This window comes from Castor canadensis, chromosome 8 (genome assembly GCF_047511655.1).
Source record: "Castor canadensis chromosome 8, mCasCan1.hap1v2, whole genome shotgun sequence".
In the NCBI taxonomy this organism is placed as follows: Eukaryota; Metazoa; Chordata; class Mammalia; order Rodentia; family Castoridae; genus Castor; species Castor canadensis.
In genome coordinates, this window is record NC_133393.1 from 84,869,692 (window position 1) to 84,894,686 (window position 24,995).

A 24,995-nucleotide genomic window follows, 5' to 3' on the forward strand; every position below is an offset into this window, starting at 1 on the left:
CAAACATAGGAAAAGGTTTAGAAGGAAACACCAATGGAAGAGGAATGAGATGGTGGGTAGTTCAAGGAGTCTTCAGCTTTATTTATAATGTTATGATTTCTACAATGTAAATGTATTAATGAGTTCTTACAAATTAAAAATGGTAAAAATGATCCCTGAGAACACTGACACCTGTTCCCAGAGATTATGTGCTAATAATAATCATAAAGTAAAATAAAAGCCATTTTGTTGAGCCATTCCAACTAACACCAGAAAGCATTGGCTAAACAGGAAATTAAATGATCTCATATTCCTCAAATACATCACCAGAGAATTTAAGAAATCATAAGAATACTTTATAAGCATAATAAAGTACCTGAGTCATCTGCCTTATTAACCAGAATAAGTTTGGTAAGTGGACAGATGGGTTTGTGAACTAGGGTAAAGGTCTCTCTGATTATTTTCTAACAGATAGAAGTGGCTTAAGTCTAATTGACTAATAAATGAAGTGTGGAGCTGCTTTAATGTAAGGTCTGCTCACGTGAAAGTCTGTAAAATGTGCTGGCTTTCTTCTACTCAAGTTGCAGAGATTGATCTTCACTTTAAAATTCATACTACCAACCATATCTTAAAGAGTCCCAATATACTCATAACCACTCATAATCATAATTTTGATTTTCCTCAAAATTCTCTTTTCTAATGATAAAATTTGGCTATCACCAAAATTCAGCACCAACGAGAGTTTAAAATGGATATATATGGATCTTTATGGTTTAGGGTCTAAAAATGGTACTACTTACTTAAAATGCAATTATAACAACTATCTGATAGCCATTTTTTCTTGTGTCTGAGGAAGGACTCTCGAACTAACCTTGAGGTCTTTCGGGTTTCAAGGTAAAGACTCCGGCTGTTTCTTGATTTTTGTAAAGTTGAGCTTGATGTTGGAGTGGAATTTCTCCACTGCCCATTTGCACTCTGACCAAAGGTTCTTAAGTCATCTGAGCCAAGAAAACTGTCTGAGGAAGGGTTATCTAAAAAAGTAAAAAATAAAAGTTTGAATAAATTAAACATGACTACAGCTGGTTCTCTTTATGACTGCAACCATGTCCATCATTGTATTCCAAAGTAATGTGGCATATCACCATGTCTCTCATGGAAGAAAAGATCCCAGTCTCAACTGCCAGTAAAGTCTTCAGTAAGGGAACTTCTACAAACTATAATTGATTCAGCCATACTAACCTGAAAATTGGTGAAGGAGCTGAATCCTGCCACAGCCATGTGCCTTATCTGCATCAATGTGACTCCGTGGTGTCCACCAAAAGTCAACATTTTACCCCAACTATATCTTGCAAGCACTCCCAGGCCTGGGCCTGAAAGAAGGTAGGCCAGACCAGTAAGAAAGCAGGTGGAGGGCCAAGGAGAATTGTAATTCAAATGAACAACAATTATTGCTTAATAAGCAGCTGATGTCCCTTTCTTCTTTTTAGTTACCATGTTCCAGACTCAGAGATTCTCTCAAAGAGCACAGATAACCTAATCGCTGCTTATACTGGCCGGCTCATGGCAGGAATGACCCATATTACATTTGGTCCTGGTATGATAACCTTCAGTAACTTAAAGCCATAATCATAAGACATATCAGTACTCCAAAACTTAATAATGCAATCAGACTGAGGATTATTTGTTACATGGATTTAATGACTTCTGGGTTATAAAATGAGGTGACAAAAACCTCTTGAAGTTTCAGCTAGGAGTGGTAGAATTTCTATAGCCGCTTTTATCAGCAGGATTGAGTAATTTAAAACAGCTCCTTTAAAATAACTTCAGACATTGTTATGGAACTCTGAGGAGCTGCTGTGAAAAAAACAAGAATGACAATTCTATATTTCCAGAACTTTTGTCTAATGCTGACATTCTGAAGATCCCTTTACAAAGAATATTAACTAGAACTTTCCACAATCGTGTATAATTATGCTATTTAAAATAGTGTATCTTCTAAATCCAAAAAAGATAGCCTTCAACTAAAATTTTTGTGTTTTCACAATATAATCAAGAAATCAGGATTTAGGATAAAATAAGAGGGGGAAAACAAAACAGGATGGTATTAGTATCCATTAATTCTGCAGTGCATGAACTTATTCTTACAATTAAAATAAGTTAAATTTACTTTCAAGATGAATTATAACTTTTTTCCTTTGTAATAAGTATGCTTAACATCTACAACTATTACTTTAAGACAAAGATACGATACTACTGAAAATGAATCTCAGTAAACCCCAGAAAACTACTATCTTTAAATGCAAAGTACTAATAGTAGATATTTTTGTCTCTCACACCTTTTGGCTAAAATTTGATGAGGGAATGATATAACTAAAGATGTCTATTTGAGGAGGAAGTCTGCCAAAAATGCAAATCACTTGACAAATGTGAAATTTGAGACCAAAGACAAGCCAGAATAGCCATCTCAAAAGGCATTAGGCAGAGGCTTCAGCTTTAAAATCCAAGAGAAAAGCACAGGATCAGGCAGTCTGTTTAACTAAAACAAGTGGTTCCATCACCATTCAATGAGATCAGTGGATAGTATGTTCTATTATTAATAGAGCCAAGCAAAGCTAAAGAGGAACCAACAGGAGGCTGCAGACACTCTTTTTAAGGTAAAGATTTAACCTCATATTGCGAATGCCAGAAATATGATCATTTATTATGTGCACATACATACACACAAAACTAGAAGGAAATACACTGAAAATTTAATTGTGGTTGTGTTCTAATGGCAGAATAATGGTATTTTCCTACAAATTTTCTTCAGGGACAAACAATACTTTTTCGTGGGAATAATAAAATAAACTCTATATTTAAAAAGAGTGTGTCAGGTAACCACTTACTATGAAAGTAACCATCAATTACTCCTGTTAACTTTAGAACTTATTTACTATAATAACAGGATACTTTCAATAATCTAACTTACTAAATGCTAGTTTGGTAACCTAATTTAACATATTTTCCAAAATAAGGTATTGATGATGATTCTAAGCATTACCAAATTCTTTTTTTTTTTTTAATGGATGCTCCAATGGCTTTACTGACTCCCTCTTTCTAGGGGGTAGCAGCTAATACTTCTTAGCTGGAGAGCTAGAAGAGAAGCCAAGAGGCTATAGTCTCAGTATCCTATATATAGAGAGTATCCTACATCCTTGGGACCCTCCTCCCATCCACAGTAATCATGGGCACAATATATTCATTTTTTTTATCTTAATCTTTTTTTTTGTTTATAGAGTTAAAAAATGCTTTATTTTCTCTGTGGTCTTCATGTATCTGAATATTTTGAAACTGACCACTGATAAATTATTAAAGTGAAACAATGTTGCACTTTGTTTTCTAAAATTTTTTTTTAAATTGGTCTCAGGCTTTTGCTGGGCTAGCTTTAAATCACAGTCCTCTTACCTCTACCTCCCAAGAGGCTGGGGTTGCAGGCCTGCACCACAACACCCAGCTTAATAGTCTAATCTTCAGGGAATTTAAGAAGCACATTTTTATAAGGTTTGATCTAGAGAGACAGAGCCAATAAAGCAATAAATGAGAAGTTTGGACTTTCCTGCTCATTTGTACCTTGGTGGAGGAGAGATGGTACAATAAGACAGGAAATAACCATCAGTAGTGCCAGGATCAGAAAACTAAGGCAGGTGAACTGGGGATCCATGTGTAGCCTCATTAAGGAGTTAGGCTCAAGATGACTGACCACAGAAATCAATGTGAGGATTATTAGATAAGACTATACCCAAAGGAGACAGTAGAGACAAAATTCTACAGAACTTGCAATGAATTAGAATGGGTGTAGCAAAGGAAAGAAGTTTTTAAAACGTAGTTTAGTTTTCGTTTTGCTTTTTAAAAAAAATTTTGGCATTAAGAGATCAAACCTAGGGCCTTCCTTGTGCATGCTAGGCCCTCTACCTCTGAGCTATATTCCTGACCCCTAAGTAGTTTTTCGTTAAAGACTTTATTATAAGAAAAATGTAAATAGACTCCTAGCATTCATAGATTTAAGATTCTGATTATTAGGGAGCAACCTTAGAAGTCTGTGATAGACCATAAGCTTGTTTAATTAGGGACTAAATGAAATTTGGTAGAGGAACAAGTCTGATTCTTCTGCTTCAAGCTGTAAATAGTTTGGAGAATGAGTCTAACAGATTGTTCCACCTTCCCAATTCAGTATGATTTTACTATTCATTGTTATTTTTTCCCTATTTATTGTCATGTATACAATATCTATTATGAAGTTTTTTTCTTTCCTAAAAATTTTCTAACCTCAAGTGAGAAGCAAACTTTAATGTAAAATTTCTGACATGGAGATCAACTCATGGTATGAAGAAAACAATAGTGTAACAGTAGAAAGCCAGGAATCTGGTCAAATATTGTGACAGTCAAGAACATGAGAATTTGAGGTGCTCACAGATATATTCCTTGTGAACCATTCAGAGTCTACTGAAATTGTTAAGTAAAAATATGTTTACACAAATAAGTCATGTTATTAATAATAGCTGGAAATGGCAAAAATGAAGTAGACCTAAACGATACGAAAACTAATAAGCAAACAAATGCATAGGCCCATTGTCCCAAATCACAAACCCCTGGAGGGTCCACTGTATTTCTGAATCAAAATTTTTGGAATTTTGGAAAGACAAATTGTTATCCTATAAATAAGCACTGATATATCTGCAGCAAAATGTGCAAATAGAGATAAGACAAAATATATAAACCACTACATGTTAATTCATGTAGGCTTCACCAAGGAATGAATTCAGGTCAAGTCAGGTCAGGTTTTGATGTCAAATTTACAAAATTTTGGTTTCTAGAGCTTTTTGGAAATTGGCATTATACTGAGGGATTGTGGATACGCATGTCAATTCCATGAGTTAGAAATCAACAGAAAACAATAAACATGAGAAAGAACATGAGAATGATGGAAAACTAAAAATAAACTGAGTTAAAAAAGATTTTATGTGTCAAATCATACAATGTGTACCATGAATACACACAGATTAAAAATCAGAAAAGGCCTAAGGCAGTTGAGTTAAGTAAGAACTGAGTTATAGTCAGGGGATTCTGAGTGTAATTTTCTACACAACTGCTTATTTTTAAGTAATTATTTTAAGCCTAAAGCAAAGATTCTATCCAACTATAAACTGGCATATGAAATTACAAGAAAACACAGCTTATATTAATATTATTTTTGACAGTACTGAAGCTTGAATTCAGGGCCTCATGCACAATTATATTAAAATGGAAATATTAATAATAAAATTTCATTAAACACTCAACTGTCTTTTCTTGAGGATTAATGATGAGCTATCAAGCAGATTTCAGGCTTTCTGATCATTAAAAAGGCTTTTTAAATAATAATGATAGTAGAGTTACTTTCTGAGTTAGTGGACTTTACTATAAAAATGATGCACATACTATTTGGAAGCCACTATCCACCCCAAGAGAGGAAATCCAGTGCCAGGGTAGATAAAGTACCACCCACCTAAATCATACTTAAATATAAAATAAATCTAAAAGAGCATCATACTAACGTCTTTTTAGGGGAGGAGATCTCATCTTGCTGACAAAGAATCCTGAGAAAGCCAAATAACAATAATTATTATTTGCATTTCATATTTATCATCTCAGTTTATCCTTATAAAAATCTCATTTAGGCAAGTTCAATGGTATGCCTAGTATTCCCATATTTGTGGCAAAATGAATTTGAAGCATGAAGATTAAAAAAAAAAGTGGGAAGGCCACGGTAATCTTCCTGAATCATATTGCCATAAAGTTAACTAACAAAATTCTTAGTTTCCCAAGGCAGAGGCAGAAAACTGTTGGAAGCCTAAACCTTAGGAAGGGAACAGATGACAATAAGGCAGGCCAGGTACAGTAATAGCTAGAGAATGCTGACTTCTATCATGGATTACAAGCTCAATAGGTAAGCCCTTGAATATGCAAGCATATGGCTGTGGCAGGTGCTAGATAGAAACATGTAGTTAACATTTCCTGCCCTGACAGAGGGCTTAAGTAGAAATAAATTTTCAGGTTTCACTGTCTCAAATAGAATGGAAATAAACTCTGTAGTTTAAATTAGTATAAAACAATAGTCTTTACATAACACATACATATCAAAAATAAATCAAAAACATAAACAATTGCTTTTCACAATGGCATAATGGATAAGTAGAACAGATGCCAAAAAACTTTCCCACTAAAAATTAACATTTGGTTGAAACTAAACATATGAAGTAGCAACCATACGCAAACACATAAAAAGCTTATTAAAATGGTATTTTAATGGAAAAAATGCCATTTTTCTCTTTTTACAACTTCTTACAGGACCATATCATTTTACTCTTGACGATGTTTTCACCTTTTTTTTTTTTTAGTGGTGCTAGGGACTGAACCCAGAGCTTTGCACATGCTAGACAAGTGCTCTACCACTAAGAGCTACACCTCTAGCCACAATGATGATTTTATTTTTAGAGACAGTAAACACAATAGATTTGCCAGGAAGAAATCTGAAAGGTATAGTGCCTTGACTACAAGGAATGTGTCATACCTGAGTAATAATTTGGACTATAAGCTGCACTTCTTGTGGAACATGTAAAAGATCGGTCCAAATTTCCTTGCCTGGAAGGTAAAATCTAAACAAAACAGAAGATTTTTTTTAAATCATATTTTTGGCACTAGAAGAGAATAAAAAGTTATATAAATTAAGAAAAACAATACTAGACAGGACTGTAGCACATTTCACAACTCAATACAATTATACAACGTTTACATGCATACTGTATTACAGATAAATTATATACTAATAAGGAAATCAGCCAATTTGATATAATTCAGATTTAAAGGGGGGGAGAATGGGTAAAATTATCTGCCAAACAACTTAATTCAAAGAATTTTCATTACAAGATAAATATGCATTTAGTATATCCTATCTCAAAGCCAGCTGTGACATGTATTACAGAGGATGAGAAAATCAACTTGGTTTTAAATCTTTTGAAAACTTTACAGAGATAATTCTGAATCAAGGGTAGTATTACACCCATAGTACAAACCTGAAATGTGTAAATGTATATTTACTACCTAAATGATTATAGAGTGAGGGTGCTACAGGTATTCAGTGACCACTTTTATGCTTAAGCAGATTCAGCAGCAAAGAAGTGTCTTATTCAAATTACTAATGTCTTTCTTACTGAGAAAGACTGCTTTTTTAATAGTGTTCTGCATACTTAAAGGTACATATAAATCAGCTGATGTTTTTAAACTAGATTTAAGGACTGATGCTTGAGATTCTGCATTTCTACAAAGCTGCCAAATAATACTGATGCTGCTGGTCTTGGGCCAGACCTTGAGAAACTAAGCTTCATATTACAGACAAATCTCACCTCTCCAAACTTAATGCTTATAATTTTAAGATGTTAGTTTAAAAGAACACTGACCTACTTATTGATTGTTATAATATTCAGAGGAAAGATGAAGTTTTCTAAAAGGTACTGTTCTCAAATAATTCATACAGAGCCTGTTTTGTCTTTAATGCACCTGGACAAATTCCAAAACACATACTTGTATTGTTTTAGTGTGGCATTAAACCACAACAGATGAAAACTTACAATGATCAAAACAACTAATTAACTAATTAAAGGAAGAAAATTATTCCTAACCTGCTGGTCAGAAAGTGAAAGGTGGTCCTCTGGAAAACCTGATGTGGGCAGGAGGTGGGTTTTGAAGATGGAGTTGTGGTTCACTAAAGTTACGTCTCCAGCATCCATCCTCACCCTATCAGCAATATCATCTAAAGAAAGAGTCCAGGTTAGTTCAAATCCCATAATTCTGCCAAAACTTTTTTCCTATGAACCATCCTTTATAGAAATGATTTCAAAAGAACAACTTTACAGTCAAATAAAACTCCTCCTTCACAGCTAACCACTGGCAGGAAATCTCAAACTGTTATTGCCAAAAGGGGACCATATGCAGAAATTGGCTCATCTGGAACTGACTAAGATCATCCACCAACAGCTCAAAATTTGTATAAGAATAAAAACCTGACTTAAAGTTTTAAAAATAATGAAATTTCTTCAAAAGAAAACCTTTTAATGTTTTAATTATAAGAAATGTAATATAAAAAATTGGAGCTAAGCATGGTAGTATATGACTGTAATCCCCACATTTGGGAGGCTAAGGCAAGAAAATATAGAGTTAAAGGCCAGCTTGGACCACATAGCTAGATCCTATCTCAAAAAACCAAACCAAACCAAAAATTGGGAAGTCAGGTACAGAGCATGTTCCACAAGTTCCAGTTACCTGGGAGGCAGAGGAAAATAAAAAACAAGCCCAGGAGTTCCAAATCAACCTGGACAACATAGCAAGACCCAATTCTTGCTAAACTGGGGAAAGGGGTTCACCATTCAGAAACACTGTTCATACTGCTTGATTTCCTGCCTGAACTCAAAAGGCTCTTTAAAAATTAATCCACCTGAAAATTTTTTCTGTGAAAAGTATAACTTACTCATACGGCTCTTAACAGGTATCAGTTCAATTACTGTAATACTGTAGAAGAATTTTACTTTAGAAATTTTTGAGACCTTTGTTACTATAAAAAGAAAAGTTAAAACAGGAATAAATGAGAGTTAAAGGAACTCAACTGACTAACACTGATAGCAGCAATAAGAAAAAAAGTAAACAAATAACCAGGGGAAGAAGAGGAGACCAGGGGAGAATAATCAAAAGGAAAACACAGAAAGCAGAGAAAAGTCTAATGGGAATTTAAAAGAAACATAAGTAATGTTAATAAGAGCTTACTGGACAGATATTTTCAACTTATTCCTAAATTGGCTACTATTCCTTACATTACACTGATCCTCTTTATAGATATAAAGTACAATGAATGAATCAGTGGAAAATATACCATCACAATGAAGTCTCAATATCACTGGATTTAAATGAAATTATTTTCCTTATTCAAATTACTTATCATAGAGAAAGCAGTGTAACAGCACTAAAGAATAGGACTTTGAAATCAGAATAGGGACTTTGGAATCCTGGCTCTGCTGGGTATAGCACGTGCATTTCTTAACCTATGTCTTACTCTTCTTGTTGGTGTGGTAGGGATAATGATAGTATCTACTTTGTAGGTACTATTAGGTATCCTTGTAAAGTGGCCGAAGTATTAAATGGATTAATATATGTCAAGTAGTTAGAATAAGTACCCAGTAAGGATAGCAAATGTTTACTAGTACTGCTATTTTTTTCAATACAATGAATGAGAAAAATGCTCCTAAATGATTCTGTAAACAATGTCTTAATCAAAAGAAAATTATGTTATATAGTATTATATAATTAAGGTCTCTTAATATTATGACTATGCATAAAGATACAAATATTGAAAATACCAGGAAACACATTCTTTCATTCCAGCTTCACTAATCAGAGTAGCTAAAAGAAATGATGAATTTATAATCTTACCCATGTCAGGTCTTTTCACATCACTGACTTCAGCACAGACACAAAGTCCTATAAAAGAAGACACAAAACAGGTACATTACATAGTGGAACACCTACTTCATATATTACAGAATAGGAAATCACTCAGAAGTGACATTTGCATTCTTAGTGTAGATAAATCTAAGGTGGTAAGGGCAGTTGACTTAATGGGGAAAAAAGTGAAAAATAAAGCTGGCCTGAGATACTTTTAAACATTTCTGCAAACTGCACTACACTAAACAGCAATTACAGACAACTCACAGAATCATAGACTATTAAAGCAGAAAGCAAGTTTGGAGTGCCAACCCTTAGGAGACTAAATAATTTTCAGAAAATCACAAAGTTAGTGACTACAATAAAATTACAACCTAGAAATTCTTCTCAATCCATTGCTTTTTCTATTACCTCATGCTAAACCATTTTATAAGTGACAGCTCTTGTGATGAGCCTATTAAGACTTCTCTTCCATACATCTTACTCAGTAGTTAAATACAAAGCTATTGATGTTTTTAGGACAATCATGAAATACTTTAGTTTTACAAAGTACTCCCCACCTCTACCCCCACCAGCCATCAAACTGCTAAAAACCAGGGTTGGGGATATAGCTCAGTGGCAAAGCATGCATGTTTGAGGACCTTGGTTCAATCCCCAACAACTCCCCATCCCCCCCCCAAAAAAAAATCCTGCTAAGACCCAAAGGCCCTTTACCTGTACAGTAGTCTTCCCTTATCTGCATGAGCTATGTTCCAAGGCCCCCAAAGGATTCCTGAAACTGCAGACAGTATGGAACCCTGTACGTACTATGTTTTTCCCCCTATAATATATACCTAAAAAACTTAATTTATAAATTAGATATAGTAAGAGATTAACAATGCTAATAAAACAGAATAATTATAATAAAAGACGTATGAGTGAGACTATATAGTCTGTCTCAAAATATGAAAATTTTCACTTATTTTTTGAACCATAGTTGACTGTGCTATGACTGAAAATGCAGAAAATGAACCATAGATAAGAGACTTTCCTTACTTTCTTCTCTAATATATCCACTTATCCCAGAAAAAAGGGAAGTTAAGAGCCTACTTGGAAGTAAACCAATCAACACAACCTTAGTACTTACGCTTTTTGGCAGATTTCCAAGAGGAAGAGACCAGGGATGGTAAACATCACACCTTTACTTATTCACAATCATATCACCACATTTTAAAAAAGATCAAGCATTTCATCCAGTGCATAGCAATACTAGGGTTCCAATGTATTCATGACACTGGATAATAACAGGCATTCTTTGTGGTCACAACAACAAAACACACACTACTTGAGTTTTTTTTTGGCACTGCCATAGACTAAGCAGAACAATTATCTGATTACCTAAGCTTGTCAGGGAGGATTCCCAAAGAGTTTAATCTTATATTTAGGCTTCAAATATATTTCTAAGTGCTCAACTTAGCAAAAGGCTTCTATCTGGAAATTCTCCAGGTTATTCTTCCCCTTCTTTCTTGAATAGGGTAGAATTCTTTAGATTCCAGATTAAGGGGAAACATCTTATCAACCAATTAGCAGGGCTTTTTTCACATTTCAGGTCACTTTCTAATCGCTGTCACTAGACTTTTGTTTCTTTCTTTGTATTAAGAAGAATGTTAATTCAAAAGTCTGGTGCCCAGTGGAACAATCACATGTCAACCTTCTTTGCATTTATCTGAGAGCAACGTGAAAAGGGAAACAAGCTAGAAATTCAAAGAATTTCAGAGATTATATTCAGAGAAGTTAAATGACTTGCATGAAATCACACAGATGGGGCGAAAGGAAGAACCCAGGTATACTGACTCCCCAGCAACACAATTTCAAATCAATTAACTCATCCTCAAAGATTCACAATGGCAACACAAAAATAATCTCTAATTAGTTCTAAGGAATCCATGCTGATTTATATTTAATTAAAATCTCACATTTATGTTTGTATTTGATACAAATACATCTAGCTTCTTCAGCATGCTTACAGTAGTTTCTTTCAGCAACTTTGCAATCACATTGGGAGATAGGATTTTTTTTTTTAACCCCAAGATTCTGCATGAAATGCTGATCAATGAACCTTTGTGCCAGCAAATTCTTGCAAGAAAAACAACATTTAAAGAAAATTATTCTAATAAGTCATTCTTAGTATCCACTGGTCATTATTCAAAGAATGTATGCAGTTAGTTATTCACATGAATCGATTTAGTAGCAAAACACAAGTTAATAAGAAATCTGAAAGAGAAAGATAAAATCCTGACTATAACAGAAGTAAATGTGGTAACACAGTTATAAACTTACACGCTTGCAAAGACATCATTATAAGAGAGAATGTTTAGGACTATGACGAAGTTGAGACTATCCAGGACCAAGATGTGGTTATAATAATTTGAATATGAAGGGTATGGAACTGTTCATCCGAATTACCCTACCCTCAGCTCTAGAAAACAATTATATGCATGATAGTTTGTAGTAATATCATCATGTGTTCGGGGTTTTTTGCTCCCGTAGTATTTTTCATATGTACTGTCTCCCAATTAAGACTCTAAAACCTTAACATTCTACATCTTTAAATTTCTTTTAAATTTAATTTCTTTCCTACACATACATTTATTTTATATCTAATAAATGCAGCGTACTGAGGATACAAAGACGAGTAAAAGCTGGTCTTTGCCACGGAGCAGCTCATTATCTTGTAGGGGAAGCCAGACTCATAAACAGACACAGTACGACAGTAAAGCTGGTAAAACTGGTAGGAGATGTGGAAGTCAGTGGAAGAAAAGGACTTCCAAAGCAGTAGTAAAGAGTTACTTCATCTTAGCCACAAGTAGCAGAACCTGTTTTTATATCCCTCCACTCCCTCGAGACTTAACTCATCAGATGCGTGATACAATGGTCTTTGCAGTTGGGATAATTAGCTGAAATCCGGTACAAATGAATGAAGCTTCCTAAAAAACTGGGGGGAGGGGAGAAAGAATCACTAATTATGAAGGTTAGGGGATCATGCTTATGGTTTCACTCTATCTTCAGCTTCGAAGTCAGTGTAATCTATATTTCAACATGAATTATCTTCATAAAGACTTAGGAGATGATGTGATCGACTCCATCCAAAATGTCCAAGAACAACAAAAACCCGAGTCAAATAGTTGGTAGCCTGTAACAGGCTTTGTATAAAATTTACAAGAATCACCACCACTCCAAATATCAAACACGAACTGAAATAATTTTAACAAGTCTGACTTGAAAGTGATAAAAAAAAAAGTTATTGGCAACAAGATAGTACAAATACCGCGAAGGCACTGATAAACAGAAATCACCAAGCTCAAGACAAGAGAAACCGTGCGTATAACCTAGAGATCACGTTAGGGTCTAGCAAGAAACAGACGGTTCAAGGGAATTACCAGGAGGCGATGAGCCAGGTAAGCGAGCTGTGGCAGGCAAGGGGGATTTCATAACCTGGGCAGGAGGGTCCAGACGTTTCTTTCTGGTGGTGGCACTAGCGATAGCACATCTCAGGGAGATACCACAGAGTACAAGAGTTGGAAAACTGTTTACGTGAGACGCAGAAGTAGGCGAGAAATATCATTCAGGTCTCAGGGAAGGCGAGAGGTGAAGCAGGTGTGATAGAACGCCGGGCTTCCCAATGAAAAGGGCTCTCCCTTGAGAGAGGACCCTGCTCTGGCGGGAAAGTCCCGGAATCCCAACCAACCTTTTTCCCCCGTGGAAAAGTAAAACTAGGCGCTGAGATGGGGCCTGCTGCGATGCCAGCGAGACGACCTCAAAGCTGCTCGGGAGAAGAAGGCCTGACGGAACGGCCTCGGGAAGCCTAGCTAACGGCCACTGGCCAGACAGCGGCCGCAGGACAGCAGGGGGGAGGGGAAGTGGTCCCGGGGGGCGGGGCAGAGGAAAAAGCGCCGTCCCCACAGCGGTCTTGGCTTCCGCCCAGCCCAGCACAGGCCGACGGGCCCGGTCCGACCCGGTCTCCCGGCCCAGTCTCCCTCCATCCTCACCCCTCCCCCAGCTTCCCGCCGCCACTCACCGAACCGGAACCGGCTGCTATGCAAAGGGGTTTCCGGCCGGGCGCGGGACGCAAAACCCGGGAACCGCCACGAACCGGAACCTCCCTCACAACACCGGAAGAGAGCTCGGTGGCGGCCGAAGAGGGGGGGTGGGGCAGGAGGTCAAAGAGCAGAGTTAAGGAACGCCTGCGCGTTGTGGCGGGGCCTGAGAAGCCGAAGGGGTCGTTTAAGGCTGTAGTCTTAAATTTCCGTGTTACCCTTTCAGTCTGAGCTTTTTCTCTTTTGAGTACTTGAAATACCATTAGTGCTCCCTTCGGTCCTTTGCTTTTATATGTTCCCTCTGCTCCCTTACCCGTAGTCATCTGGTTCCGCACAGCGATTTTTTTTTTTTTTTTTTTCCATACTCTTAGGTTTCCATGGTAGCTTTTTGAACTGGACTTAGATGTTTGGGAACCTGTGGCTTCCCTAACAGAGGGAGACTTGAGAGCTAAGTCTATATCAAACTATATAATGACTTATTGAGAATCACAGAATGTTAGTGCTTGTAAAAGTTTTTGGAGATATTTTAGCCTAACAGGTTCAGAGAAATGAAATCATTTCTCAGAGTTATAAAGTGCATGCTTGACTGACCATTTGTCAAAAAGAAAAAGTAGACAAAAGCAAAGAAAAAGGAAAAAGATAAAAAGTAACTTGGGGACAGCTTAGGTTAGACCCTGACAACATGTAGAACCTTCCGTAACTGGAGTTTGAAACAGGCAGTGATCTCTGCTGGGCCCAGCACAGACCTACTTTTCTGAGATAGGGAAGGATCCAGGAGTCTGATCTCTGAAGGGCCCCTTTGCATTGTTCCTGTGATCACAGTAATTAACCTGTAATCTATGCCAGGCTTTTTAAGAGAAAGTAGTGAAATGTGTTTGTGCATTTAGACTATTTGCCAAGCCCCTTAACATAGCTGGCCTCTAGTCCAGGCTCTGTGTAAATGTCTTGGAGAAATTCTTCCAACTAGCACTCTATCCTCAGATGACAGCCACATTCTCAGCTCAGTCTTGAAGAAGGAAAGCCTCAGAATTTCCCCAGCTTTTTCCACACTCTTAGTAGCTGGGAAAGGGGGGAGGGGAAGGTAAAGCTTGCTTAGTTCAAGGGTTCTGCCCTCAAATGTATATAGATTATTTGTATCACTTCATATGAAATTTTTATGTTGTCAAGTCCTAAGACCTAGTAGTAATGAGCATACTTAGTCCACATCAGTCATTGACACCTCAGTCATTCTACAGATCAATTCACTTGGATTAAACTCTGTCTTTATTTCTAGGAAATAGCCATGAGTAGAGAGGAATTTCATCTGAAATCTTTCATGTGTGTGATTCAATTTCGCCAATTAGTCAGGATCCGTCGGACAACAGGTACCATTGTCTCCTGATCAACAGTGATAGGGAATGGGTTCTCTCACAGGGAACCCCAATACAGAATGTGAATTTCTAGTGTAATTGCAGACTTAAGGAGCCAGGTAACCTTGTTTATTCCATTCCCACTTTGATAAGATGTTTGTCACTGAGTCATGTCTTTTTCTTGGACAGGTGTAGGTGAGATACTGGCCTGACATGTGGGGATAGGAACCAGGCAGATAAGGAGGACTTCAGAGTTGAAAAGAAAAAATATTTATAGCCCATGAGATGGTCACTGATTTCTATGTCCTTTGTGAATTATGCCAACTTGTCTCACCTTCTCTGTGGGAGTTCTTGTTATCATTGTAATTGACACTCCAAAACATGTAAGATAAATGGCCTTCTCTTCCACCTTAGCTTTGAAATATGTAGTAAGGCATTCTGCTTTGCCTCTGTTTATGTCAAAGGAATAAAATATTTTTGAGGTAAAATAGTTGTTGAGAACAGTCATAACTTCTCTAAATGTTTCATTGTATTTGTGGAAAGAAAGCTCTGGGCAGCTGGGAGACATAGGGAAAATGAAAGGGAGTAAGGAACACTCCTTCTCTTAATCCCACCTTGCGGGTGACCTAGCACTATTGCTTTGTAGCTGGGGAAGCTTCAACTTCCAACATGCTCATACCAAAGCCACGACCAAGGACAGATTGTTTGAAGAGTCTAGAAACTGTGGATGATCCAGGCACCGTGGAAAGCATACCTATTTTCAAAACTGGTGAGGCATGTGGGTAAACAAGGGGGAGGAGTATGAAGTATTGGAAAGTGAAAAGTTTATACATAGTGTTATAAATTGGGGTAGACTTACCAAACTTGAAATGTGAGTTAAGACACAAAGAAAAATGCATGTGTGTTTGTGCTTGTGTGCTTGTGTATGAGAGCGAGCAGCAGAGAGAGTGAGAAAGGAGAGAGTGAGAGAGAGAAAAGAGTAAATCATAAATAATCTGGGAAATTATAGAAATAATACTTCTATGAAGATTAATTTGACTAACTCAATATTTGCATTAGACAGTTCTTCTATTGCTATAACAAAATACTTAAGACTGCATAATGTATAAATAAAAAAGGTTTATTTAATTCTCAGTTTGGGAGGCTGAAATCCCAAGATTGGGTAGCTCCATATGTTAGACCTTTGGTGATGGTTCCCTTGACTATGTCATATGTTGGCAGATGACATTATGGCAGGAACATATGTGTGAGAGAGAGATCACATGGAAAACAGGAAGCTAGATAATGGGGAAGATCCAGTCTGGCTATTTTATAACAGCCCTCTCTCAGAGGAACTAACTGGGGTCCCACAGGAGCTACATTAATTCCTTCCCAGATCAGTGCCTCCAATGATCTAATCACTGCACTCTTAAACCTTCCACCACCTCTTAATGTTGCGACATGAACCCTTGAGGGACACACTCAAACTCAAAATAGCAGTATTAAATCATTTGGCTCCCTCATTAGTATGAGCTACTAATCTGGCTTATCCTATTGTCAGCAACTGTGATATATAAAAATGTGGAACTTAAAAATGTATTAAAGAATGTACTTTTACAAAGTGATTCTAAATACTGTAAAAACTTAAAGAATCCATTTAATAGCAAATTTCTCTTGTGTACTTTAGGTAATGTTCAATTCACAGGTAATTTATGTAAAGTCTCAGAAACACATCTATATGTTTCTTCTCAACTTAAATAGATCTGGACTTTGAGCACATGATAAAAGTTTTAGCACACAAGGGAAGGGTGAGGATAGGTAAGACACCTAAAAAATTAGCTAACATTTGTTGCTCTTAACGCAGAGAAACTAAAGCAGATACTGTAAAAGCAACTGAGGCCAATAGGAAAAGGGGACCAGGAACTAGAGAAAAGGTTAGATCAAAAAGAATTAACCTAGAAGGTAACACACATGCACAGGAAATTAATGTGAGTCAACTCCCTGTTTGGCTATCCTTATCTCAACCAGCAAAAACACTTGTTCCTTCCTATTATTGCTTATATTCTCTCTTCAACAAAATTAGAGATAAGGGCAAAATAGTTTCTGCTGGGTATTGAGGGGGTGGGGGGCAGAAGAAGGGGGTGGAGTGGGTGGTAAAGGAGGGGGTGGGGGCAGGGTGGAGAAATGACCCAAGCCTTTTATGCACGTATGAATAATAAAACAACAACAAAAAAAACAAATAGATCTGTATTGGACTCAGCTCACTGAAAATACTCAAGTTACCACTGTGTGCTCAGTAATATACTATAAATGATAAGAAGGTTTTCAAACTTATTGTGTTAGTCAGTTTTTCATTGCTGTGACAAAACACCTGCCATGAACTTAGAGGAGGAGAGATTTATTTTTGCTTCCTGTTTCAGACCATCATGGTGGGAAGGTTGTGGTGATACAGAGCAGCTCACATCATGGTGGACAGGAATCAGAGAGATGGAATGCCTGTACTCCTAGGCTCTCTCCTTTTTCCCTTTATTCCACCTGGACCCCCCAACCTATAGAACAGTGCTGCCCCATTCAGGGCAGATCTCCCCACTCTTAGTTAATCCTTTCTAGAAATGCCTCCATAGACATACCCAGAAGTGTGGTTTACTAATCTCCTAGGCACTTCTCAATCCAATCAAGTTGATCCTTAAGGTTAACCCACACATATGTATAAGACATATGTGTATGTCTTACACACATATGTATTATTGTCCCAATAGTTACAGTTTGGAAATACCTTAGAAAGTACTTATTCCAACTCCCTTGTATTTTCAGAAGGAATTCAGGACTAAGATGGTTTTCTCAAGAATTTAATGATTTAATTAATTACTCCCAGCACCCATGAAATAAATAGCAGTAATTATTTGTAGTTTTTGAGCATTTACTCTTTAATGTCATTGTATTAACACAGTAGGAGATGAGAAAATGAACTACACTTTTTCTGTTCCCCAGGAACTGATGATCAAGGAGAGGCAACAATATGAGATAGTATGTAAGTTAAGAGCTTGATAACTTTGATTTGAAATATTGGATTTTAAAAGATGCCATAGAGATTTTAGAGCTGGGAGGGGCCCATTGAGTATTTCGAGAGTTTCACAGCTTAAGGATAGAAGCAGTCACTATGGTCCTACATAATCACTTACTTAGTATATCCATACTCACAAGGAAATGGCTTATATACAAGAAAACAAGTTTATTGGATATTCAAGAAATCTCTATCTATATATGGCAACTGGGGTGCTTTGTGTCCCTTTAAACTGACTTGCTTTGCCTATGCATAGGAAGCAGCCAGGAACAAGAAAAAACCCCAACAGGGGTCTTTGTTCTAAATTTATACAGATTATTTCCTGTTTACCTGCTTCCCACTTCTTTCCCTTTTCTTTGCTGCTTTTCCCATTCTCATTTTGCTCTATACCTAATATTCACCTCAGACTCTTTGCCCTGATGACCCATTTGGATCTACTTCTGTGATATGAACTCACCATTATCCCATGGACAAAATTCTGATGTTCACCTTCTGCCTTTAAACACTGGGGTCTCAGGTAAGAGCCACTCTTAAACTTTCCAGTTTTTCCACTAGGCAAAGGAAATCAAGTATCTTCCAGCCCCAGTGAGGTTTCCATTGCTTTCCTCCCTCCTTGCTTGCACTTTCCTCTCTCTCTCCCACCCTGATCCCTCTTTTTTCTCTTCCTCTTTTGTTTTTTCCAAGAAAATTTGTTAAGCATATACTGGATCAGGAGCTGTATTTTTGCACTAGTAATAAGTAGTAAACAAAACAGCTACATTGCCCTCATGAAGTTTATAGTCTTGTGGAAGTAAAACAGTAATCATATAATCACACATAGTTATGTAATCTGAATAGTGCTAATTCACTGAAGGAAATAATACTGTGTAATCAGAGTGTAAAACAGGAGATCTAATCTGAACTGACAAATCAGAAAAACTCTCAGAATAGCCTGAAGAATGAATATTCACTAGCCAGGCAAAAAGGGGAGAAGAACTTTCCAGAAATAGGAACAGTAGGCTCTGAAATAGAAAGGAGTTTTGTTCATTTTAGAAGAGTCAAATCTTACTGGAAAGAAAAGCTGGAGAGTGACCTAGAAGATAAGGGACAGATCATGCAATGCCTTCCAGGTCTTGTGCTATGGGAAATCAACTTAAAGGGACAGGATCATATTTGCATCTTAAAATGATCTGCCTGGCTTCTGGTAACAGAGAAGGACAAGAGTAGTTACCTGCTCTGGTGACATGGATATCACTGCCTTGCTCTATTCCTTGCTTCTAACCATGCAGCCCTGTATGGCACAGTGAGGAACTCATTTCATCAAATAACAGAGGTGATCACAAAGCTATTCAAACCAAAGCATACGGGAACTTTGGCCTGATGTTCCTCTGCTGCTTCTGCCTTCCTGAAAAAATTCATAGGGACTCCCTCCAGGACATTCTGCTTCTTGCTGTAAATGCAGCTACATATGAAGATGCTGAGCTCTAGACCTTAAGAAAAAAATGGGAACATGTTGCTTCTTGTTTCATGCCTGGCAGGGAAGCAGCTGTAGCTGCTGTTTTCTCCAACTCTTTGCCCATCAGTATAAACAGCTCTGCCTGTACTATGATGAGGCAGCTGTGTGTATGCATGTTTCTGGCATATAGAGGCTCAAGTTCCAGATAAGCCATCTGGTCCTGCACTGAGGCACAGCAAGGAATTGAGTCATCCAGGTCTCAGCCTTCACTCCTATATACTAGTCCCAAGCCTTTGTAAAGAAAGATGGTTAGCATTCCAACATAGTTATTACTAGATATCCTGCAATGCACAGGAGTCCCTCACAACAAGGGAATCATGTACCCCAAAATGTCAATATTGCCAAGGTTAAGAATAATCTTACTTATTCCTCTAATTCCTATGGTAATAACTCAATTTTTGTGATTCTTTTGATCATACTAGGAGAAATTTCCTTTTAAAACTTTAAAAACCAATGCCATTCTTTCAGGAATCATGTAGGAAGTTACACTGCTGATAATCCCTATGTGGAAATGATTTCAGCCATAGTTCCCTCACTTGTTCACATGAGAATTCTCACTGGGAGAGAAACCCCACTGAATGTGAGATTGCATTTATTTATTTATTTATTACCTTTCATCATTAAAGTATTTGAACTCAAGGCCTCACATTTGCTAAGCAGATGCTCTACTACTTGAGTCATTTCACCAGCCCTGTTTTGTGTTGGATATTTTCAAGATAGGGTCTTGTGAACTATTTACCTAGGGTAGCTTTGAGCCGTGATCCTCCTGTCTCTGCCTCCTGAACAGCTAGGATTTCAGGCATTAGCCACCGGCACCCAGCTAGATTTGCTATTTTTAAAAACCTCTCATAGGGGCCAGGTGCTGGTGACTCATGCCTGTAATCCTAGCTCCTCAGGAGGCAGAGAGCAGGAGGATCAAGGTTCAAAGCCAGGCAGATCCTATCTTGAAAAAACCCATCACATAAAAGGACTGGTGGAGTGGATCAAGGTGTAGGCCCTAAGTTCAAATCCCAGTACCCCCCCAAAAGAAAGATCTCTCATAGGTTTTTTTGCAACTAGTACAGTCCATGTCCCATAACTCTGGACATTAACAAATACGCAAATGCCACTGTGTGAGTTTCTGAGAAAAAGAAACCTCTTAACCATCTTGAAAAAGGGTCTTCTTTACATGAATTCTTCACTGTGTGTTTTATTCTTTACCCTTCCCCAGCTTCTTACCTTGCAAGGAGATCCAGTACCTACTATTAGCAGATCCATCTTGTGCCCATGAGGATGAAAGCTATAGTCTAAGGAGGACACTGCAGAAAATGATCCTAGCCTCCCCTGTGGCTTCTCTGAGTGTCTACTCTAGTCCTGGATATTTTACTTTCACACATTCCTATTACATCAAAAAAAATAAATTGATTATTGGCTTAAGTTGCAAAAATCAAAACAAATTAAAAAGCCAAAATTGCTGAGAATGTGGTATGACTACCTCAAGGACAAAAGCTCAGGAGCAATAGGCAGCTTCATGGGCCAGGCTCTGCTTCAGCACATCCAACAACTGCCCACTAGACCCAAAGCCTCCCTTGTCTGTAAGGACTTCCTTGGTGGACAACCTGCCTAGGTAACCAGTGACTCCCATGACTACTTCTTATCAAGCTGCAAAATGGAATGCATTCCAGAGGGGGTATGTATTCAGCCCCTCTGTCCCCTGTGTTACTGCTTCCCTCTGAAAGATAAGACCTTACTGCCTTGTTGTTCCCTTCTGTAGGCCATCTATCACTAGCATTACCCATACCCCTCCTGTGTTTCCATCTTTTGACAAGTAAACTCATGCCCAGGTGGTTTATGAAAAGTTACTCCAACATTGTTAGTGCAGCTGGCATGTAGAGATGGTGACTGCTGTCTGTGGCCCAAGTTCCTTCCAAGAAGGTATACTTGCTTTCTGCATCAGAGAAAAGATTTTTCTCTACATATGATATGTTCTAGGAATCCAAGAACCTGGACTCTTGCTGAAGAAAAATCAGTGGAAGTTCTGCTTCTATGAAGATTATGTTAATTATCAACATAGTCACCATTTAACATTGACCTCTTTATCCCAGACTTCTAAGATCAGTTCCATAGAACTTGAATCTTCCTGGAGCTAAAACTCTTAGAGTCTCTTGTATCAATTGAATTGGAAACATCATTGAGGGAGAAAAATTGTCTTATAGATGCTCCCTTTCCAGTCAAATATGCAAAGATAGCAGTAGACCTGTGGAATGCTTCTTCTATCTTTCATTGCTTAATACAGATTATCTTTTATATAATTACAATCATGTACTGCATAATGACATTTTGGTCAATGACAGACCACATAGATAACAGTGGTCACATAATGGAGCTGAAAAATTCCTCTCACGTAGTATTTGTACTGTAACTTTTCTATGTTTGAATATATCCAAACATAAAAACAGTTGTGTTGCATACAATATTCAGTGTAGTAATGTGCTTTACAAGTTTATAGCCTAGGAGCAATAGTATGCTATACCTAGGATGGGTAGTAAACTGTACCATCTATGTTTACATAAGTACTATGATGTTTACACAACAAAAATCCCTAACAGTGCATTTCTTAATTGTTAATTGTATATCCTCTTGGATCACCCTACTCTGAGTAGTCTCAAACTGCCTCACCATCACAAAAGGTGAGCCTAGAGGTATATTGCTTGGCCATATGCTTGCTAAGCAGATAAGGCTTCTGCATTATGTTTGATGAGATGTTAGTAGGTCTGAAGTAGACTTCCAAGATGGTCTTACACAATGATTGTGTGTGTGTGTGTGTGTGTGTGTATGTGTATGTGTGTGTGTTGAATCCAGAGCCTTGCCCTTGCAAGGCAAGGGCTCTACTACTTGAGCTATGCTTTCAGCCCTTTTGTTTATATTTTGTTTTGAGATAAGAATCTGGCTAACTTTTCCCAGATTGGCCTTGAACTCTCCATCCTCCTGCCTCTGTCTCCTGAGTAGCTGGCATTACTGGTATGTATCATCATGTCTGGCTTATATGATGGTTATTTGTTTTCTCAGTATGATATAACCAAAAACTTCTTTTTTGTTTATTGTTTGTGCTTGGTGGGGGTACATTGTGGCATTTATAGAAGTTCTTAATAGATCATACTTGAATTCACCCTCTTCATCATTCTCTTTTATATCCCCCTCCTCCCATTCCTGGAATAGATTTAACAGGTATAATTTTTCCATTTACATACATGTATACACAGTATTTGCACTATATTTACCCTCCCACATCCTTTCCCCTCATCCCTCTCCCATTGGTACCAACACCCGCAGGTAGGACCTGATCTAACCTCCTGTTCTCTGATTTTGTAAAAGAAAAAAAAATGATATTTTTGCTTGTTTAAGACAGCCACACCTATGCCAGAGCAAACTGTGGCTCCGAACAATTGCCTGGCCTCTACCTGTAGGCTGCTGTCACTCAAGTGGGTTGGACAATGGGAAAAGATAGCTATGCAGGGAGTTTCCTTTGGCACTTCCATGTATTATAGCCTGAAGTGGTTCACCTCCTTTATTTTCCTTCTACCTCAGTCCCTTTCTTATGGTGGTTTCTACAAGGTTTAAAAATTCTGTATTCATTCATGTATAGAGAATACATCAACTAAAATAAGCTTACTTCTTTAAGGAAAGCAAAAGTTTCTTTGGTCCAAGGTTGAGGCTATATACCTCAGCTGATGAGTTTGCCTCCACTGTAATTGAGACTTGAAAGTGATGTCCTCAACCTACCATAGGAGTCATCTTGTTGCCTGTGGTCTCTTCTCCAAGCTGTCTTTTCCAAGTTAATTCTAGTTGGTATAAATGTCCCCAAAGAGCCATCAAGGTCTTCTAGGCAGACAAATTCATTCTTAAAGTGGTGATGTTGGACCTTCACCACTTAGAGTAATGGTTTTTAAACTTTAGATTGTGTCAGAATCACCTAGAGGGCTTGTTAATGCCACTGTGCCCCACCCCCAGAATTTCTGATTCATTAAGTCCCAGGTAGGACCCAAGAATTTGTATTTCTTTCTTTCTGGGGGGGCAGTACTAGAATTTGAACTCAGGGCTTCACACTTCCCTAGCCAGGTGCTCTATCACTTGAACCACACCTCTAGCCCTAGAATTTGTATTTCTAACCAATTTTCAGATCATACTGATTTCACTAGACTGGAGCTGAGGATGACTGACTTAAACCAAACTAGGGCACATGGAGAAACTCAACCTGCTTGTGCCAAGTGAGGTGGAATAGCCAGACATGTGCCTTGTGTCAGATACTTTAATATTATAACCAGTGAAGGGTGCTTTTTCCAGGTTCCTTTATCACAGTTGAAGCTAAAGGTGACTCTCCAGTGTAGACAGTGGTTTTGTGCCTGATCTGGGGTCTGTCTTCATGGAGCTCACATTTAAGTGGGGGAAAGCATGTAATTAAAAGCATATTGGTTTAGGAAATCAGTAGATGAAATAGATCTATGAGTTGTATCCAAGTGAGAGAGCCAAATAGTTGTTTCAACCCAGAAACTACAAGAGTCTCACAACATCAGCCCACCAAATTTTAATTCTAGTCCAAAGGAATTTTGGTGGTCCAGAGGTGTTATGACACTCCTAAGTTGTTCCTGCCCTCAGATCTTTGAATTTGCCATTCTCCCCTGAAAGCTGCTCCCCTCCCCCCCAAACTCTGATCTTACATAGCATGGTTTTCCTCTTTGGTTGTACTTTTTTTTTTTTTGGCAGTACTGGGGGGTTGAATTCAGGGCCTCTACCACTTGAGCCATTTCACCAGTCCCAGACTTCTTTTTTTTTTAAATTTTTTTTATTATTCATATGTGCATACAATGCTTAGGTCATTTCTCCCCTCTGCCCCCCCCCACTCCACCCCCTCCCTCTCCCCCCCACCCCCTCCATACCCGGCAAAAACTATTTTGCTCTTGTCTCTAATTTTGTTGAAGAGAGTATAAGCAATAATAGGAAGAAACAAGTGTTTTTGCTAGTTGCGATAAGGATAGCTATACAGGGAGTTGACTCACATTGATTTCCTGTGCGTGTGTGTTACCTTCTAGGTTAATTCTTTTTGATCTAACCTTTCCTCTAGTTCCTGGTTCCCTTCTCCTATTGGCCACAGTTGCTTTTAAGGTATCTGCTTTAGTTTCTCTGCGTTGACGGCAACAAATGCTAGCTAATTTTTTAGGTGTCTTACCTATCCTCATATCTCCCTTGTGTGTACTCGCTTTTATCTTGTGCTCAAAGTTCAATCCCCTTGTTGTGTTTGCCCTTGATCTAATGTCCGCATATGAGGGAGAACATATGATTTTTGGTCTTTTGGGCCAGGCTAACCTCACTCAGAATGATGTTCTCTAATTCCATCCATTTACCAGCGAATGATAACATTTCGTTCTTCTTCATGGCTGCATAAAATTCCATTGTGTATAGATACCACATTTTCTTGATCCATTCGTCAGTAGTGGGGCATCTTGGCTGTTTCCATAACTTGGCTATTGTAAATAGTGCTGCAATAAACATGGGTGTGCAGGTGC

General features: G+C 37.9%; 1 protein-coding gene and 1 long non-coding RNA gene across 7 annotated transcripts in view; one reads left to right on the forward strand and one right to left on the reverse strand.

Annotated features, from left to right (window-relative positions):
* Senp1 (SUMO specific peptidase 1) overlaps positions 1–13,689 on the reverse strand; it is a 61,995-nt gene extending 48,306 nt beyond the window's left edge. The window contains exons 1-7 of one of the 6 annotated variants that reach the window (XM_074083249.1): positions 12,909–13,539; positions 12,381–12,463; positions 9,478–9,525; positions 7,677–7,807; positions 6,569–6,653; positions 5,553–5,594; positions 851–1,010 (exon numbers count right to left, since the gene is read on the reverse strand). In XM_074083249.1, the coding sequence (XP_073939350.1) occupies positions 851–1,010; positions 5,553–5,594; positions 6,569–6,653; positions 7,677–7,807; positions 9,478–9,525; positions 12,381–12,384 (470 nt within the window). In that variant the 5' untranslated portion in view covers positions 12,385–12,463; positions 12,909–13,539. The other 5 variants (XM_074083250.1, XM_074083251.1, XM_020171714.2 and 2 more) reach the window with 5 other exon arrangements.
* LOC141425748 (uncharacterized) lies at positions 12,765–15,866 on the forward strand. Its single transcript, XR_012450832.1, has 3 exons — positions 12,765–12,926; positions 14,839–14,929; positions 15,561–15,866. It is a non-coding gene; the product is annotated as an uncharacterized lncRNA (long non-coding RNA).
* The last annotated feature ends 9,129 nt before the right edge of the window (positions 15,867–24,995 follow it).